The sequence below is a fragment of the Cyrtonyx montezumae genome, unplaced genomic scaffold (genome assembly GCF_038088225.1).
Source record: "Cyrtonyx montezumae isolate F1298 unplaced genomic scaffold, pur_monq_1.0 scaffold_10, whole genome shotgun sequence".
In the NCBI taxonomy this organism is placed as follows: Eukaryota; Metazoa; Chordata; class Aves; order Galliformes; family Odontophoridae; genus Cyrtonyx; species Cyrtonyx montezumae.
The window spans coordinates 57,810,779-57,829,291 of record NW_027071826.1 but is presented as its reverse complement, the minus strand read 5'-3'; the positions used below and the strand labels follow the sequence as shown (position 1 = coordinate 57,829,291).

Genomic DNA, 18,513 nt, shown 5'->3' with positions numbered 1-18,513 from the left:
CATCTCTTGGGGTCCCCCATCCTCATCACCCCTAGGGACAGCCTGCAGAAGGCCAGAGAAGAAGGAAGGAGATGGAGAGCTGCCTCCTTGCTGCGGTTCATTACCATTTTTATTAGCTGTAACAAGTGCCAGGTCACAGCCCGCTCTTGTTAAAGTTGCAAAATAGTTTGCTTCCTAACCCTCCGTAATTACTCCTGTTAGGCTCAGAAAATTTCATCATTTTACATGAAATTTTCTCAGGCTTGGCCTCCGCCCAAAGATTAATTTGTACAAAAGGCTTTGAGCAATGGAAAAGAAAAGAAAAAGTTCTTTTTTTTTTGGTTTTTTTTTGGTTTTTTTTTTTTAGCATGGAGGGAGAGGAAGAAATACCCATTTTCTCTCCATCGACGAAACAAAAGAGGAGGCAAGGAGAAAGGCGTCTAACAGCCCTCCTCTGAGCCCTGCGAGAGCTCAAGTGGCTGGGAACTGAAAACTGCAATTTGATGGTGCCAGCACCTCCCCCAGAAATGCGGGCTTGGGGCGGAGGAGCCCTGGCCATTTAGGGCTGAGCCTGCAGTGTCCTTTTGCTGCCAGCATAAAGACCACCGAGCACAACGGGCTGTGGTGGGGGGCAACAAAGGGTTTGGGGTGGCGGGGTCAGGTTGGATAGGGGCTGGGTTGGATGGGGTTTGGGGTCACCAGGGTTGCCCAAGGGTTCAGCGTGGCAGAGCTCTGTTTGTCCGAGGGTTTGTAATGTCCAGGGGGTTGGGATATCCAAGGATTCTGATAGCAGAGCTCTGCTTGGCCAAGTGGATTGAGATGCCCAAGGATTCACGGTGGCAGAACTCTGGTTGTCCAGAGGTTTGGGATGTCCAGAGATTTGGGTCGGAAGATCTCTGGTGATCCAGAGGTTTGAGATGCTAAGGAGCTTGGGCCGCCCAAAGATAGGGGATGGTAGAGCACTGCTTGCCTGGGGATTTGGGGTGACCAGGGCTTTGAGGTGCTCAGGGATTCGGGGTAAGCAGAGCTCTGTCTGTCCATGGGTTTGGAATAAACAGAGGTTTAAGATGATGCCCAGGGGTTTGGGATACCCAATTGTTCAGAGGTTTCAGAAATCCGTGGATTTAGGCTGAAAGATCTCTGATTGTCCAGCGATTTGAGATGCCAAGGGGTTGAGGCTGCCCAGAGATATACGGGATGCTCAGTGATTCAAGCTCGTAGAGCTCTGACTGTCCAAGGGCTTTGGGGTGTGCAGACATTTGGGATACCCAGGGCTTCGGGGTGGAAAGATGGAGCTTGGGGGGGAGGGGGGGGGGGGAAGAAGGAGGGGAGGGGGCACTTATCTCCACCATGAGGAGGCAGGGAGTGATACCCACCTCCATCGCCTTGGGAAAGCCCTTGGCCAAACTCCAGGCTCTTCGGTGACCGGATGGGAAGGGGAGTGCCCCCGGCACCGTGAGTCAGCAGCTCTGCACACCCACCCGGCCCCGGTGGAAGCAGCGGCGGCAGCGGCCGCGTGGGTGTGGGAGGTTGGGGAGCTGCCGGGACGTCTGCACGCAGGGACGGGGATTTCAGCACTCACTGCGAGAGCGCGTGGGAAGCGAGCGGAGAAAAGCAGAGAGGGAAAGGAAAAAAAAAAAAAAAAAAAAAGCAAGGGGGTTGTGCCAAGGGTTTAATGACAAGGTTCCCACCAGGGGAGGGAGAGAAGAGAAATCAAAATAAAGCCACGCTCCTCCGTGTTGGCACGGCAAGAGTTGGGCGCACGGTGCCTTGTTGCATCCTGCCCCCTCGCTCGAGAGCAAGCTCGCTGGTGTCGGGAGGTGCTGGCCGCTCCGCAGCCATCCTGCGGGTGATGTAACTCAAGGTTCAGCCCCAGGAACTCCTAAACTACCGCGGCTCCGTGGCCGCGCCCGGCTGGGGACGACCCCCACTGATCCCCCTCCCCGCGAGGCCGTGCCCGCGGCTCCCATCAGACGTTGGGATGCGATCCCGTCGAACCGCCCCCACCGTGAGCACACAAGAACAGGAGCCCAGCGGTCCCCTAAGCCCTCCGCCTCCACCCAGGGTGCCCCCCCAGGCCGACGGCCGCGTTCCCGCACCGCGGCTGGGGATGCGGGCAGGTGCCGGCCCCGCTGTTTGCACACCTCCGGCAGCCGCGCTCCCGTTTGTTTGCTCTTCGCCTGCATCTCTATAGCAAATGTTAACGAGGCAATAAAAGCCGGGCACAAATCGCCCAAGGGCGGGGTCGGGAAAGGGAGGAGGCTTTGGGGGGGGGGGGGATGCCCAGCTCCGCGGCTCCGTAGCTCCGCTCCGCGTTTTCCGCCGCTCTGCCCGCAGAGCCCCCGGCACCGGGAAAAGCGGGCGTGGAGCGGTGCGGAGTGGGGCTGTGCTCCGGGAGCCCGAGGGCTGGGAGCGGTGCGGGGCGGGCACCTCGAGCGTGTCCCCGTGGGATAGCGGGCAGGGTGCGGCACCCCGTGCGTGGCACCGCGCGTTATCGCATCTACGCGCGGTCCGCGCGTGTCCGCTCCCACCCCGCGCGCGTACCCCCCCCGCCGCTCCTCGGGTGTGTCCCCAGCACCGGCGATCCCCCTCCTCCTCTCCCCCACTCCTCCCTCTCTCCCTCCCTCCCAGCCGGCTGCAGTTTCCTCTCCCGCCAGCAGCGAGCAGCAAGTGGATGCGCGACCGTGGCACGCACCCGCACACGCACCCGCACACACACACGCACAGCCGGCAGCAGGCAGCAGGCAGCGGGCGGGCAGCACCGAGCACCGCGAGGCTCCCGGCCCCCCCCCGCCGCCGCATGCCGGCCCCGGCCGCTCCGCCGCCCCCCGCGGCCCCCGCTCCCCGCTCCTCGCCGCCTCCCGCAGCCGCCGCCGTCTGATGAGCCCCGCCGAGCCCCGCCGCCATGTACCTCGACCCGGAGGCTGCGAGCGCAGGTGAGGCCGCCCCGCACCGGCACCGCGCCCCGCGGGTCCCCCTATTTCTCCCGCACCGAGCGCTGCTCCGCGGAGAAAGTCACCGCTGCCGCTTTCAAATGAGTCACGCTCCTGCGGAGCATCCCCTCCTTTCCCCCCCCCCCCCACCCCCCCGCCTTTCAACGCGGTGCGGCCCCCGGCCTCGCAGCCCCCCCCCCCCCCCCCTCCGTCGTGGGGCTCCGCAGCCCCCCTCCTCGCCTCGAGCCCTGGGGAGGGGGCTGCACGCTGCCGTTTTGCTGAGCTCACGCTCCCCGGGCACGGCTCGGCCCCGTCGTCACGAATGTGGGGCGCTGGCGGGGAGGAGGAGGAGGGTGTGTGACAGCCACCGCGGTGCCCGAGCGGCGGTGGCACGGCGTGGCTCGGTGACACCCGCTGGCAGAAGGACATGGGGACATGACGGGGACGCGTGGAGGAGCGCCGGGAGCTGCAGGGCCTGCGGGATGCGGCCGCGCTGAGGGACGCCGCCACGCATTGTCACCCGCGACGAGCGGCGGAGCCGACAGCCTTCGAGGGGACGCTGTCGCCGGCTCGGTGCCATCGCCACTGCCCGGCTGGGGTGCCCCGTGGGATCAGCCGGTGGCCCAAGGTCACCTGGCGATGCGAGGACTGCGGGGAGATGGGACAGGTCCCCACCAGCCCACCCCTTCTGCAGCCCAACCTCTGCACCTGCGCTCGTTCCCCCTCCGAAGCGTCCCCGATTTGCTCCCGGCGTCGTGTCCTCCTTGCCCCCTGTCACTGCCGTGCCACCACAATGCTGGCGTTGGAATGGAGCACACGCCCCTTCTGTCCCCCGGTCCCACTCCGTGGGGCATCCCCATGAACCCGGCCCTATAGCACCAGGGTGCTGCAGTGGCTGACACCAGGGCACCGTCTGCTCCCCTCACCGCTCCCCTCCCTGCCCCTCTGCCGCTCCGTGGCTCCGTTTCCCCCTCTGGGTTTGGCCCCCGTGGCCGAGCCACTGAATGCAGGTGGCCTCGGGGACAGCTGGGGTGCCAGGAGGGCATAGGGACCGGGTGCCAGCAGCCCTCTCTCCCCAGTGCTGTGCTCCCCACGGGCACAGCCCAGCACCATCGGTGTGGCTGTGGGGGAGATGCATGGGGTGACGGGGGGTGACTTCAGTGCCAGCAAAGGTGGGCGAGACCTCCTCTCCGTGCCCACTGCCAGCACCAGCTTTCCCCTCTCCCGCAGCAGCTGAGCTCAAATGCTCCATCCCCGTGCCCCACGCAGGTGCTGGGAGCTGTGGCCACTGGTCCCCACCTGCGTCCTCGTCCCCGTGGGTGCAGATAAATAACTCAGCGTGCCTCGGAGCCATGCACCTGCTGTGTCCTGCACATTCCCTGCCTGTGCCCACGTCCCTGCGTGGCTCTGTCCCGTCCCCATGGCAGTGGGGTGCCTGGGATGGGGACGGGCGTGGGAATGGGGATGGGGACAGAGATGGTCCTGTTGATGGGAACGTAGGGAGCTGGGAATGGGGAGCTCTGGTCGACCCCCCCCAGTGCCAGGGAGCAGAGCGGAGCCAGAGGCAGCTTTCCTCTGCCTGATCTCGCGGCTTTTCAGCCTGCTGGGGAAGGGCGGGGAGAGAGAGGGGAATGAAGACAGATGCAGATAATATCGCTGCCACCCCCCCGGCCCCTGGGGGCTCAGCTCCAATATCTATTATAGATGAATTCAGCAGGGGAAGGGCTTTCGAAGAGCAGACAGCGGGGCTGGCGCGCGGCGGCTGTGTGCAAAGGCAGAGCGCCAGCCCTGAGTGTTGAGAAGGGACAGCGGGGACCTGGGGACAAAGCTGAGGGCACACGGTGGGGCACGGCGTGCCGGGGGGGCACAGCGGGTCCGTCCCGTGCCCTGCGGTGCTATCGTGCCATCGCGCAGTGCCGTGCATCCAGCTGCGAGCTCGGGGTGCCCCGGGAACGTGCAGGGTCCCCCTGTCCGTGGGTACCAGCCCCGGACAGCTCCGCTCCCGGCCCTGCTGCAGGAGGGAGCGGGTCACCTTGGGGGGAGTTAATGAGGTTTGAAAGGGAAGCGGCCGATGGCGCTGCTGGAGACGGAGCCGAGGCATTGAGGGAGGGAAGGAGGGCACAGAATGTGGTGAGGTTCTCCCCGCCCGAGCCAGGGTACCCCCACGGTGGGGTGGCACGAAGGTGGAGAGGGAGATGGGGACCCTCCCTGCTGCCCCGCAGGTGACTGTTGCCACTGTCCTGAGTGCATCTCTGAGGGTGTAGCTCAGGGTCCCTCCACGGAGATGAGGAGGAGGAGGCTGTGCGCAGGGGACTGGGTTTTGGGGAGACAGCTGGGGCTGGGCCAGAGCTATCCATGCTGGGGGGACACAGGATGTCACAAGGATGTTGTGGGCTAGGATGCAGACGAGGGACGTAGTGCTTGGTGTGACGGCTGAGAATCTGTGGGTGCACAAAGTTCCGTGGGGCTCAGGTGCTCACCAGAAGTGGGAACTACAAAACAGAGAAACCACATACATCTCTGAAATCCTGAGCCGAAAATAAACCTGACCGGAGGAGAGCACTGGGGGGAAGAGCACATCCATGTGCCACCCACTGTGTGCAGATGTGTTCAGCCACCATGGGCACGAGGACATGGTGCCCTGGGGGTCCCCACTGCCCTGCAGGAGGGTTTGTGGCACCAGGAGGGCACAGTGATTGAGTTTTGGGACGGTGCCCATGGGCGCCGCTGCCACATTTTGCACCTGAACTCTTGGTGTTCCCAACGGGCACCAGCAGAGAGGGACTGGGGAGGAGTCGGGGGTCCCTGGGGCGGGCGTCCTGGTGTGGAGGGAGGCAGGGATGGACAGATTGACAGCTCCGGGGGCCGGCCAGATGGCTGGATGGAGAGACAGCTGTGTACGAGGGACGGACGGATGGCTGGAGAGATGGATGGGTGTGTTGGAGAGGGGGCCGCACGGATAGACAGACAAACGCACAGATGGAAAACAGATGCCTGTTCCCATCCCTCTCGCCCTGGGCGCTCCTGGTGCGGTGGTGGAGATGGGTGTCAGAAGCACGGCCAGCAGCTTGCTGAGGTGGCCACCAGCAGCACGGGCTGGGCAGCTGCCTGTGCCCACTCTGCACTCCCCTCCTGGGGGTTTACCTCCCCAGCACGCTGCACAGGAGCTCAAAGCTGCAAAATCACAGCTTCTCAGCTGCAACCTAAAAATAAGAGGTTTGGGAAATATCTAGCAAATGAGTAGGAGGATGAGCAGAGAGGGGAGAAACGAACAGCGTGGCACAAGGCAAGTGGCATCCGGGGAGCCCCGCTGTGCCACCGCGGCCGCTTCGCTCCTGCCCCTCCTTTGTGCACAGTGATGCTCTGAGGCCGTACCCACCGGGACCAGGCACCCTTTTACCCTCCCTGCTGTCCCCAGCCGGGCTGTCCATCGCATACCTCCGTGGCTGCGGGCACACTTGGCACCCTTGCCCGCTTCCCCTTCCGCCGCCGGCGCGGAGCCGTGCACGCCGGCTGCGGGGAGGGGCTGCGGGGAGGGGCTGCGATCGCGCTTCCCCGGGAGCGCAGCGGGCGGGGGTTATTTTGGGAGCTCGGGGGGAGGCTCCATGCTTTGATAGTCCTGGCGGATCCTTTGGGGAATTGGCCGTTTGCAGGCTCTGTGCCCAAAAATAAAGTGTGACGCGGTCATCCTTGGGGCACCGGCTCCGCACAACCGCTGCCTGCCCACGGCTAAGGCAGGGATGGCCACCCTTCCCGGCGTTGCAGCCTCTCCCCGTGCCTTCTCCCTGCACCTGCAGCTGAGGACAAGCCAGGAGCTCTGAGCTCGGCTTCTCTGCTTAATTAAGCGATGCTAATTGACTGGAAAACAACTCATTGTGAGCGCTGCCGCAATGCCCGGCGGTGCTGGGGGTGTGCGACCCTGCGATGTCATCAGGGCAGGAGCCAAAGTCCCCTTGGTGACAGCATCCTCAGCTTTCTCCTTCCTAAGAGGGATAATCCTCAGCGTCATGCCCGCAGCACGCTGTCCTTCTCCCCTTTAATTTCCCTCTATGGGATTACACTGGAGCGGCAGCCACTGGCAGGGGGTCACAGCCCCTGCGTCCGTGCGCTCACGCGGTTGGAGCTGGATTTTCCAGCCTGGCTGCCCTCTTCCCATCTGCCCTTCCTTTGGGGATGCGGTGGACACCAGAAGGGCAGAGGCACGGTGGATTCTCAGCACCGGGACGTGGTGCCAAGACGCTGTCCCACGTGTCCCACGTCCCCAGGTTGGGGCAGCTGCTGGCAGGGCTCGGCCACATTGCCTCCAGCACCGCACTCCTCCATGGCGCTTTCTAAATGTTAGAAATTAAGGGCTGGTCCCAAATTCCCTCCTAGGCAACAGTTGCTAAGCAGGTTCTATACACGGGGCCTCGTGACCAAGCGCCGGAGTCCCCCCCCCCCCCCCCCCCCCCTTCATCCCACCCCCCCTCTCTCGGCCCGGTTCTGTAGCACGTGCACATCCCCAGGTCCCCATCCCGTGGTCCCACCCATCCCTGGTGGCACCTCCGGGCACCCGGCTCCGGGGGCACTCACCCACCTCTTTTATTGCCGTCGTGCCCCCCTGCCTCACCCCCCAAAGATGGGGGCTGCCAGCATTTTGTCTCCTGCCATCCCCCCGTGGGCATCGAGCGTGGGAGCAGGGAGTGGGGTCCGGCCGTCGTGACTCATGCGAGCGCCAGAGCTGCCGGCAAATTTCATTACAATAACAAGGGCTGCGGGTGAATTAATTATTAACCGTTATTGTTTAATATTTATACTGCAGTACGGCTCAGGGTGGGCTCGCTGTCCCCACGGGTGGCGGGGATGTCTGAGCAGAGATGGCACCGTGGTGGGGTCGCACCTGGGGACGGGGTCCTGCCGGATCCCTGCAGTGCACTGGGGCAGGGTGCCGGCCCTGCCACGTGTGCCTGGTGATCCTCTTCCCATTTGTGCCCACGCTGCAGGTGCTGTGGGGTGGCTGTGGGTCCACAGGAGGGCTATCCGTCCGCCCTCAGGTCCCACCCCAGGCTCAGCTCTGCTCTGCTCCTCCCCAGGGGCCCCCTCCCGCGATGTTGTCCTCGTCTCAGCCATCATCACCGTCAGCCTTAGTGTCACCATCGTCCTGTGTGGCATCTGCCAGTGGTGCCAGCGCAGACTGGTAAGTGTTTTTGGGCAGGGTGCAGGTGGCGAGCACAGCTGGGGGAAGCGGGGTGGCCGTGCTCCACATCAGGACACCTAGCCTGTCCCTGGCCCTGTGCCTGCATCCCACTGTAGCCTCCGAGCTCACTAATTGGCTTTAATTGCACTCCTGCCCGCTGAGCATCCGTTGGAAATCACAGCACAGCACTGCCCTGATTCTGAGCCCCAGTTCCTCTGCGTGTGCCGCCACGTCCCTTACGCTGGGAATGGCAAATCAATTAACCCGGGGTCAATTAAGCCTAAAATTACCTCCTCCATCCCGGGGGCAGCACCTGGCTCTGACCCTTCTGCTGTCCCCGCAGGGAAAACGGTACAAGACGTCCCTGGAGACTGTGGGCACCCCAGATTCCAGCCGAGGCCGCAGTGAGAAGAAAACCATCAAGTAGGTGCCAAGGCAGGGGGAGAGGGGCCGGGGGGGCACCGCCACTGTGCTCTGCCTGCCGTCACCCATGGACGTGTGGGGACACCAGGATCAGGGCACCCATGGGAGGACACTCTGCTGGGACGGAGGATGCTGTCCCAGTGGCTCCCTTTTTAGGCCAGGGATACCAAGCAGCACGTGGTCTGCAGTTATGTCGAAGTGTCCCCGGTCTCGCAGTGCCCCACGGAGAGCTGTCGTCCCCTTGGTTGGGGGTCAGAGGTGTCACCGTGGCCCCCAGCAGCAGAAGAGCACCCTGGGGTGTCCCTGTGGCTGAGGTGCACGCAGGGGACACTCACGCATCGTGTGGCACCGTGGGGATGGAGCACACTCCACCCATGCAGATAACGGCAGGGCACAGGACGGGGTCCCTACGTATCCAGACGTGACCTGGGGGTAACATGTCAAAAGGGAGCACAAAGGGGGGGGGGTTGGTCCTGGCAAGGGACCCCCTCTACTCACCGCTGCATCCTTCTCCGGAGCTGGCTGCCAGGACGCTGGGAGCAGCCCTGCATCACATTTCTCTAACCCTCTGCACCTTTCTCTTCCCTCAGCCTGCTCCCACCTCTCTGCAGCCATCCGTCCGTCCATCTGTCTTGTCTGTTTCTCTCCACAGGGCCCAGCCGGGGCGGGGGGCTGCGCTCCCCCTGGCAGGAATTCAGCTTTCTCTCTTGTATTTCCCTCTTCTTTCTCCCCCCCCCTCCCCCCCTCTCCCCCCACGGTCTGCTGTAGCGATCTAGACAGAGACTTTTGGAATAACAATGACAACACAGTGCAGCAGAAATGGAGCTCGTACCCTCCCAAGGAGTTTATTCTAAACATTTCACCTTACGCCCCGTACGGTGACCCGCGCCTTTCCCTCAAGTGAGTCTCTCCTTACCGGGCTATGACTACATGGGCAGCACCTACGCACCTCCCTCCTCCTCCTCCTCTTCCTCCTCCTCACCCCCTGGCCCCATGGGCAGCCCCATGGAGACGAGCAACCCCGGGGCCCCCGGCAGCGCGGGGTGGGTTGCACGTTTGGGACAGGGCTCCTTTCCCCTTTGGTTTTTATTTTTTTTCTTGGTTTGGTTTCTTTTCTTTCTTCCTTTTGGATTTGAGCCATTCTGCCCCGCACGCCATCCAGCCCCCTCCCCAACCCCTCTCCCCCCCCCCCCCTCGTTTATTTGATTTTTTTGGCAGTGCTGATGTCTCTCTCTCTCTCTCTCTCTCTCTGTCTGTCCGTCCCTTGTCTGTCTGGCTCTGTCCCCACCCCCTCCTCATCCCTCCGCACACCGTGGCTCCTTGACACGTCCGTCTGTCCATCCGGCCCCTTTCCGTGTCTGTCCTGGGGGGGTCCGTCTGCCGGCCCGGCCCAGTGGCTCTCTGTTATCAGGGGCTAAGCTGACGGCGTCGGCCACCGCAGGCTTGGCCGGGGACCGCGACGGCCGCCCCGGGGACAAGCAGCAGTGCTCCGAGGACGGCATGAGGAGCAGCATCTCTGCGCACAGCGAGCCCGGCACAGGGAAGGCAGCGAGGGGCCGCTGGCACACGGTGCAGAGCCACTTGGCCGCAGGGAAGCTCAGCCTGTCCAAGTGAGTGAGCACGCACGGCCCCCCCCCGGATGGATGCCGCCACCCCCCCGCCCCAGGGCCCGGAGCCGTCCGTGCGCCGTCCACGGCGCAACTCTGTGCCAGGGTGCATCGGGGTGCTAGCTGAGCTTTAGGGGAAAAAGTGGTGGCAGCGGGTTGCTGGCTGCAAGCTCGAGGTCTCTGTATTCCCCACCTCCCCATAGCGGGGCTGCAGCAGCCCCTGCTGCATCGGGCACTGAGTTCAGATCCCAAAATGACACTGGAGAAGGATGTGGGGGACGCTGGGGCAGCATCACTGTGCCGGGCGGTGCTGGGCTCTGCCGGATGCGTGCTGCACTGTGCCAGGTGCAGGGAGATGGACGGAGCTAAGGGGGATGGCGATGCCGCCCTCAAAGCCCTTGGGATTCTTCGTCATCTTCGCACGCAGCCTACTTGTGTCTGGATGTTGCTTTGGGCAGGCTTCCTCTCGTGCCAGGCATGTGGGAAGCACTTCATGCCACCACACCGTGGCCACGCCGTGCCCTCCCGGGGCCACCATCCCATGGCCACTTAGTGCCGGCCTTGTGTCACCGTCTTACAGCCACTCAGTGCCCCCTGGTGGCACTGTCCCTCGGCCAGTCGGTGCCCTCACCTCCTCCCGGCCGCTCAGTGCCCCCCAGGACCCCGGTGGGACAGGTTTGGGGGCTGCGTTGCCCCGTCCCCGCGCTCCTCCCACGTGGCACGGTGCTGGCAGATCCCGCGCCTCCAGCTGGCTCGGGGCCGAGCAGAGCCAGATTTAGTTTCCCGTGATGGAGAGGTTGTAAACGGAACTAATTTCAGATTTGATAGGAAACTGAAAGGAGGTCGGTGGCGGGCACAGAGGAGGCACAGTGCCCCACGTGCCTTTGGGCCCCAGGGGCCCGCAGGGCCGGATCCGTCCCAGCTCTCCACTCCCCTCCCTCTTCTCTCTCTCTTTTTCTCACCTCTCACTCTTTCTTCATCTCTCTTTTTTTCTTTTTTTTAAATTATTATTATTTTTATTGCTGTTTTTATATATATATATATATATATATATATATAAAATTTACTCTCCCTGCAGCTCTGCCTCCCCCCTGCTGCGATGCACAACGGCACAGCTTCGCCCCTCCGGCTCCTGGGCAGCACAGGGACCATGGTGCTGGGGAGGGGGGCCGCTTCTGAAGGAGGCTACCCCCGCACCAAGGACCCCCTAAAGGCTTTAGCCAGGCTCCCCTAAAGGCTTTAGCCAGGCTCCCCTAAAGGCTTGAGCCAGGCTGGCTGGGCTGCACGCCCTTATTCAGAGCAACAGCACCGTGCCATGCGCCAGCTGCTCTGCACGTGGGGCAGCACCCGGTGCCACACTTTGCCCCCATCCGTGGGGGTCACGGGCGTCCCCGAGGGTGCCCAACAGCGACGCGCATCCCCATCTGTGCCAGCCCAACGGGGTCCATCTGCTGTCCCCGCTGCTGTGTGCCTGTTGTGCTCTGCTCGTGCCCGGCTTCACCCTCGGTGCACCACTTGGGGACGGCGGTGCCACGCATCCTGGGCGCTGCTGTGCTGGGAGGGATGGGGTAACGGGGACGGGGCGGGCTGGTTGTGGCACCAAGGGACCCGCCTTCCCACAGCAGCAGCCTCGTGACCCGGCTGGCAGACGAGGTCGGGCAGGCGGCGGTGGTGAGATGGCAGCACGGGAGCGCAGAGAGGCCGCGCCGCGGCCGGGAGGCAGAGGAACCGCTCGCTGCAGCCTCTGGCCCCTGCCGGAGCTCTCCCTGCACCGGGGCATCTTCTCGCTAACTCTCTTCTTTTCCTTCCTCCAATTTTGCCCCTTCACCTTCTTCTCCTTTCTCTCCTCTCCTCTGCCCTTCCTCTCCCTAAGTTTCGAGGACTCCACCCTGTCCACAGCCACTACCCTTGAGTATATCCCCACCTCAGCAGGCGACCCCAAATGCCAGAGGCCCCGCACGCTCATGCGCCAGCAAAGCCTGCAGCAGCCCCTCAGCCAGCACCAGCGCAGCAACCACAGCCAGCCGACCACCAGCCAGAGCCTGGGCCACCTCCAGGCCCACAGCAGCTCCTCCGGCGGCACCGGCAATCCCCGGGGCTCTCGCGGTGGCCAAGTCCGCCAGGGCATCGCTGCCGGCTCCAAGCAGCACACGAGCCGCTCCAACCCCGGCAGCTGGGACCACGTGGTGGGGCAAATCCGCAACCGTGGCTTGGACATGAAGTCCTTCCTGTAAGTTCGCTCGCGGGCTTCTCCTCTCCCCAGCGGTTCCTCCAGGCTTGGGTAAAGCCCGCGGCGGGGGTTCAGGGTGGGTTCCCCACCCGCCCAACCTGGCTCGGTGCCCGTCGGCTCCATGGGATGTGGGCTTGCTGCGGTGACGGTCCCCCGGCGTGGGGTGTCCAGCTGCACGGCCCCCACGATTGGTTGGGGACCACCCAGGGTCCCCTCAGCTGCAGGCATTCCCTTGCCCATCCCCAGAGCTAGGGTTCCAGCCCCAGTTTGCGTGGTACCTCCGCTCAGAGCTGGGATGCACCGAGCGAGCTATGGCCGTGCTGCGGGGCCATTAAATGCTTTTGCTTTTTGCTCTCTTTTCTTTGGCACCGCGGTGCCATCGTGGCCCCAGGATGCCACCAGCACCTGTCACCCCGCAGCCCTCACCCACCCCCAGATGCCATTTCCTCCGCAGGGGCCGCGCTCCCGGTCCATCCCCACCTGTGGTCCCCGTCCTGATGCTGTGTTCTCCTCTCTCTTTCTCTCCCCCCGCCTCGCTCCCTCCCCGCCGGGCAGGGAAGGCCGGATGGTGGTGTTATCCCTGGTTTTGGGACTCTCAGAGCAAGATGACTTTGCCAATATCCCCGACCTGCAACCCGCTGGGACGCAGCCGAACCAGCCGAACGCTCAGGGGGACAAGAGGTAGGAGGAAGGAAGAGGGCAGTCCTGCAGGAGGACGAGACGCAGGGTGGAGGAGGAGGAGGAAGCGGCCGGCCTCGCGAAGCGCCCAGGTTGGAGCGGCCAGGCAGCGGGCACGGCGACAGCTGCAGCTCTCCCCGCCAGAGCGGCGACGCCGAGCACACCCTGACCCCTTCCTCCCCATCCTTCCCTCCGTCCATCCCCATCCTCATCGCTGCTGGCCGCATGCTGGGGGCCTCGGGGGCACCGTGCCAGGAGAGGACGTGCTGCCGGGGCTAGGGGATCCCCAAAATGCTGTGCAGCACGCAGGGATGGCTCCGTGGGAGCTGTGCCTTCACTCTGAGGCTCCTTTGGGGGCTGCCTGAAGCTCTCGAGCGGGACCGAGAGTCCTCCTGTCGGTGGCAGTGTCACCTCAGACGAGGGCAGCTGTGCCTCCTGGCACAATCACCACGCGAAGGCAGCGGCCCCATTCTCCCCCGCCAGTTATTTTTACCCTGCTCGCCTTGGTTTCGCTCCATGTTTTAGCAAGTTCCCCAGCGCCGCCGTCGCATGACCGACACTTCCATCTCCTTCCTCCATCCCGTGGCCCCGCAGCAGGGACAGCTCTGCGCCTCGTGACGTCTCCGTCCATCTGTCCCCATCTCTTGGCTTCTTCCTTTCCTTGCAGCCCGGCCCGGAGGAGCACCACAGCACATCTCCCGTGCCAGCGGCTGACCTCTCCGCGTGCCCTGCTCCTCTCTCCCTTCCCTCCCACCAGGCCCACTGCAGAAGATGCTCCTCCTCCCCTCTCTCGCTCTTCCTCCCTTTCTCTTGCTGGCTCGGCACACACCACCAGGCAGCTCCAGGCACCAGCCCTCCACCTGTTCTTAACCTGACTTTGCCTCCCCAGCTCTCTCTGTCCTCCCTGTCTGCCCGTGTGAGGGGGCTGCCCCCATGCTGCCTCCATCCCCCCCGCCCCAGGTCTCCGGCATCCCCATCAGTGCTGCGTGTGCTTGCCGTGCCGATGGGTGTCTGCATGCCCGTGCCTTTTTCGCCCCAGGGTTGGCTCCGCCGTGCTCCGTTTGTCACTGTGTCCCCGTACTGTGTGCTGTCTGTCCCCACAGCCGGGGTGCGCGTCCCCTCCTTCCTTGGATCTGTCCTTGCCACTCTGTGCCCATGTCCCCATCGTGCATCGTGGCCACGGTGTGGTCCCGGTGCGTGCCCGCTGCCGCTCTGTCCATTCACGACGCCATGCCCAGCTCCTGGGATCCACGCAGGGACAGATGGGGGCTGAAGGACCCCGGGTCAATGGTGACAGCAAAGGGGATGCTTATCAGCCAGGCGCTGTGGCACAAAGCGACCAGGCTCGGCCACACGGAGGGGACGAGCGGCTGTGCCATACCGCGCCGGTGGCATGCCGGGCACGAGAGACCTACGTGCTGGCACCATGCTGCTGCAGGCTGCCAGCGTCTTGCAGCCTGGATCTGGCACACCCCGTGCTGCGGGCACCTCCTGCTCCCCTCTGGCCCCGCACTAGGGCACTCCTTCTCTCTCTGCAGGTTGCCAGCGGGCGGCAAGGCGGTGAACACGGCACCTGTGCCCGGGCAGACACAGCAGGATGAGTCCGATCGCAAGACGGAGCCGCGCTCCTCCGTCTCTGACCTGGTGAACTCCCTGACCAGCGAGATGCTCATGGTGGGTCCTGGGGTGGGAAGGGGCTCTGCGATAGGGTTGGCTGCCCCTCCTCCGGCTGCGCGTCCGTCACGGGGACACGATGGCTGCGCTGTCAGGAGGGATTTGACTAATTGGTGCTCCCGGTTCCAGCCGAGTGGAGCCAGGGGTCAGCTGAGGAGATGCCCACGGGTGGGAGACGGGAGATGGGCTGATGCCTGGTGACAGCCACCGAACTGGAGGAGCTGGCACTTGGAGCTCTGTGCGGCGTGGCCAGAGCAGCTGGGGTAGGCACAGCGGCCCTGCTCACCCTCCTTTGTCCCTCCCTCACAGCTTTCGCCAGGCTCCGAGGATGACGAAGGCCACGACGGCTCGAGCCGGGAGAACCTGGGCCGCATCCAATTCAGCGTGGGCTACAACTTCCAGGAGTCCACCCTGACCGTCAAGATCATGAAGGCACAGGAGCTGCCAGCCAAGGACTTCAGTGGCACTAGCGACCCCTTTGTCAAGATCTACCTGCTACCTGACAAGAAGCACAAGCTGGAGACCAAGGTGAAGCGGAAGAACCTCAACCCGCACTGGAATGAGACTTTTCTCTTTGAAGGTACGGGCTGGGAGGCAGCGGGATGGAGAGGGGCCACCAACCTCCGTGGGTGTCACCTCATGGCCTCCATCTCCGGCACAGGGTTCCCCTACGAGAAAGTGGTGCAGCGAGTGCTGTACCTTCAGGTCCTGGACTACGACCGCTTCAGCCGTAACGACCCCATCGGGGAGGTGTCCATCCCCCTCAACAAGGTGGACCTCACCCAGATGCAGACCTTCTGGAAGGATCTGAAGCCCTGCAGCGATGGCAGCGTAAGGCCCGCAGGGAGGGGTGTCTGGGGGCTGTGCCTTTCCCTCTGATGAGGGTTTAAGTCCTCATCTGGGGTCAAAATGAAATACTTCAGGCAGTCCTAAAATGAAAGCTTTCTTTTTCTTCTGCCTCCGACAAGAGTAGAAAATGTCCCACTTGGGGCTGTCCAAGGGACATACTGAGGGTGGTCCCCGCTGAGGTTGGCCCTGTGTCCTGCCAGGACCGAACCCAGCAACGTCCTGATGGGAATGACCCCAAAAAGTTCCCGCTGGGGATGTTGCCGAAATGTCCTACTGGGGTCAGCCCCAAGAGCACTCCAATGGCATTGCCTGCAGAAACGCCCCAGTGGGGTTGGGTCCCAGAACATCTCCCTGGCAGTGGTCCCCAAAAGTGTCCCACGGGTAGTGACTGTAGATCATCTCCCTGGTGATGGCCGCTTTTCCTTCTGCCCAGCCCCAGAGTCCGGTCTTGGGGCGGCTCTTGGTGTCCCAAGCCTAGCAACGTGGCTCCCAGATAGGACCCTGAAGGCTTTAGGTGCCCAGCAGGTCTGGGGCTCACCCAGGGAGCCCCTCTCAGGGCTGGGGAGGTCCTGACAGCTTCTACCCGTCCCACAGGGCAGCCGAGGGGAGCTGCTGCTCTCACTGTGCTACAACCCTTCCGCCAACTCCATTGTGGTGAACATCATCAAGGCACGGAATCTCAAAGCCATGGACATCGGGGGCACGTCAGGTACGGGCACGCTGGGCTTCGCCCCCACTGCTCACCTCGGTGGGCCGGGACGGTGCTCCCCACCCAGCTGGGTCTGAGCACCATGCCGTGCCCCCAGATCCCTACGTGAAGGTGTGGCTGATGTACAAGGACAAGAGAGTGGAGAAGAAGAAGACAGTGGTGATGAAGCGGTGCTTGAACCCCGTCTTCAACGAGTCCTTCTCCTTTGACATCCCCACGGAGCGACTGCGCGAGACTACCATCGTCATCACCGTCATGGACAAGGACAGGCTGAGCCGCAACGACGTCATTGGCAAGGTGGGTCACCTCCACGTCCCCGCCGGGGTGGTGGCAAAGTGAAGGCAACCGAGGTTTCATTTGTTCCATTCACGCTTCGCTCGTTAAGCTACCGACGACCGAACGAGCGCAACCAGGGACGCACCACGAGGAGCCTGCGGGGAGTTCACGGGGGGAGGTGAAGGGGCACTGGTGTCCCCAAGGGTTGGACTAATGGCTGGATGGACCACCGCCTTGCACTGATGTCTTGTGTTCCCTGCAGATCTACCTGTCCTGGAAGAGTGGCCCCGGCGAGGTGAAACACTGGAAGGACATGATCGCACGGCCCCGGCAGGCGGTGGCACAGTGGCACCAGCTGAAAGCCTGAGCCTCCAGTGTTGGGGACAGTGCTGGGGAAGGCACTGGGGACATCCCTGTCCTCGTCCCCACTGCGGGGGGCAGGACTTGTGCGAGTGCTTCCAGCCACAGTCCCCAGAGTCCTCACCCCAGCGTCACCCCACGTTTTGGGAGGCTGCTGGTGTAAGAGGGGGGCGGTCCAAGCTCCCCCCCCTTCCCACTCAATACGACCTCTCCTAGCCGCCAGCGTCACCCTAGCGGGATGATGTCCCCGTGCCCTGCCCCGTCCCCACCCCGGGGACACCCGAGGGATCGGAAGCCATGTGGTTCGTTTGCCAAAGCGGGCGCATTCATCACTGCCTCTGGTAGGGCTCGCTGCTTTACCTCCCTCCTGGCTCGTCCCCTGCCCCCTCACACCGTGCCACCGCATCCCTCCCAGTAGGGGTACCTGGCAGGGCGTCCGCTCCTGGGGTCACACGCACCACCACCTTCCTCGGGGGGCTTCCTGCTCTGCTGGGGGGTCAGGGCAGTCGGCAGGTGTCCCCAGAGTACCTGAGGTACATCACAAAGCTCTCTGGCAGGACGCGGGCCACCCCTGCCTGCCGGGGGACACCACAGGGACTCCGCACCCCAGTCTTCCTGCTGCCACTGCAGTGGCACCTGGCACGCGTCCCCACGGATGGGCCATCCCCAAGGCTGGGACGTGCCCGTGAGCATCAACGACTGCGTCCCAGCCGCTGGGGTTCGTTCATCACACGGGGGACCCCGTGCCAAACCCAAGGAGCAGCCATCACGGGGGTGCTGCCCTTCCCAGCAGCCCTGGGGACACAGTGGCACCATCCCTTGTCCCACCGCCTGCGAGTCCACCAGAGAGCCCCATTAGACCATTTTGGACAATCTGGAGTGAAGTCATAATTCTGCTACGACAGTAATAATAATAATAATAATAATAATAATAATAATGCTTTTAGGGACATTTGTATTTTTACCACATCCTCTCTTTTTTTAACATAACAGAGGAGAGCCACCCGCCTGGGGAAGGGCTGCACAGAGCTGAGGGGCGAGGGGTCCCCAAAGCAGGGAGTGGGGCAGGGTGCCCGCGTTCCCCCCCCCCCTCCCCCACGTCACCTCAGAGCTGTGTGTTCATTTTTAACTCTAGAGCTCTTAGCCGTGATCTTGTTCAGGTCTCTCTCTTCTTCGTGTGACGGTAACATCCAACTGGTGTGTAAAATACAGGAGAAAAAAAAAACAAAAAAAAAAAAGATAAAAATGATTAAAAAATAAAAAAGAGATGAAGCACGGGGTGGGGCGGGGGCAGCCTGGTGGAGGCCTCTGCAGAATCCTATTTTTAGGGAGTGGGGACCCTTGTTTTCTGAAGGCAGCTCCCACTCTCGGTAATAAAGGACTGTGTGAATCTGCCTGCGTTATCCCTATGGGGGAGGGGGGCAAGGGGAGGTCACAGTGTCACCTGCACGCGTTGAACGTGCTCTCGAGCACCCAGCAAAACCCCAAGCACTGAGCTGAACGTTCCCCATGAGGTTTGGGGCTGAGATTTGGGCTCTTTTCCCCTGGCAGGTTCTGTACACACACACACACACGCAGCCATCACGGTGCCCTGCCCCCAGTGCAGGGGCACGTGGCAG

General features: G+C 63.1%; 1 protein-coding gene across 1 annotated transcript; it reads left to right on the top strand.

The window, feature by feature from the left end:
* Positions 1–2,856: 2,856 nt before the first annotated feature.
* SYT7 (synaptotagmin 7) lies at positions 2,857–17,277 on the top strand. Its single transcript, XM_065729097.1, has 13 exons — positions 2,857–2,915; positions 7,985–8,088; positions 8,432–8,511; positions 9,280–9,411; positions 9,906–10,121; positions 11,992–12,348; positions 12,904–13,029; positions 14,565–14,700; positions 15,010–15,280; positions 15,362–15,531; positions 16,144–16,258; positions 16,356–16,555; positions 16,797–17,277. Exons 1-13 carry the CDS (start codon positions 2,885–2,887, stop codon positions 16,899–16,901), a joined length of 2,043 nt encoding a protein of 680 aa, XP_065585169.1. The 5' UTR covers positions 2,857–2,884; the 3' UTR covers positions 16,902–17,277.
* The last annotated feature ends 1,236 nt before the right edge of the window (positions 17,278–18,513 follow it).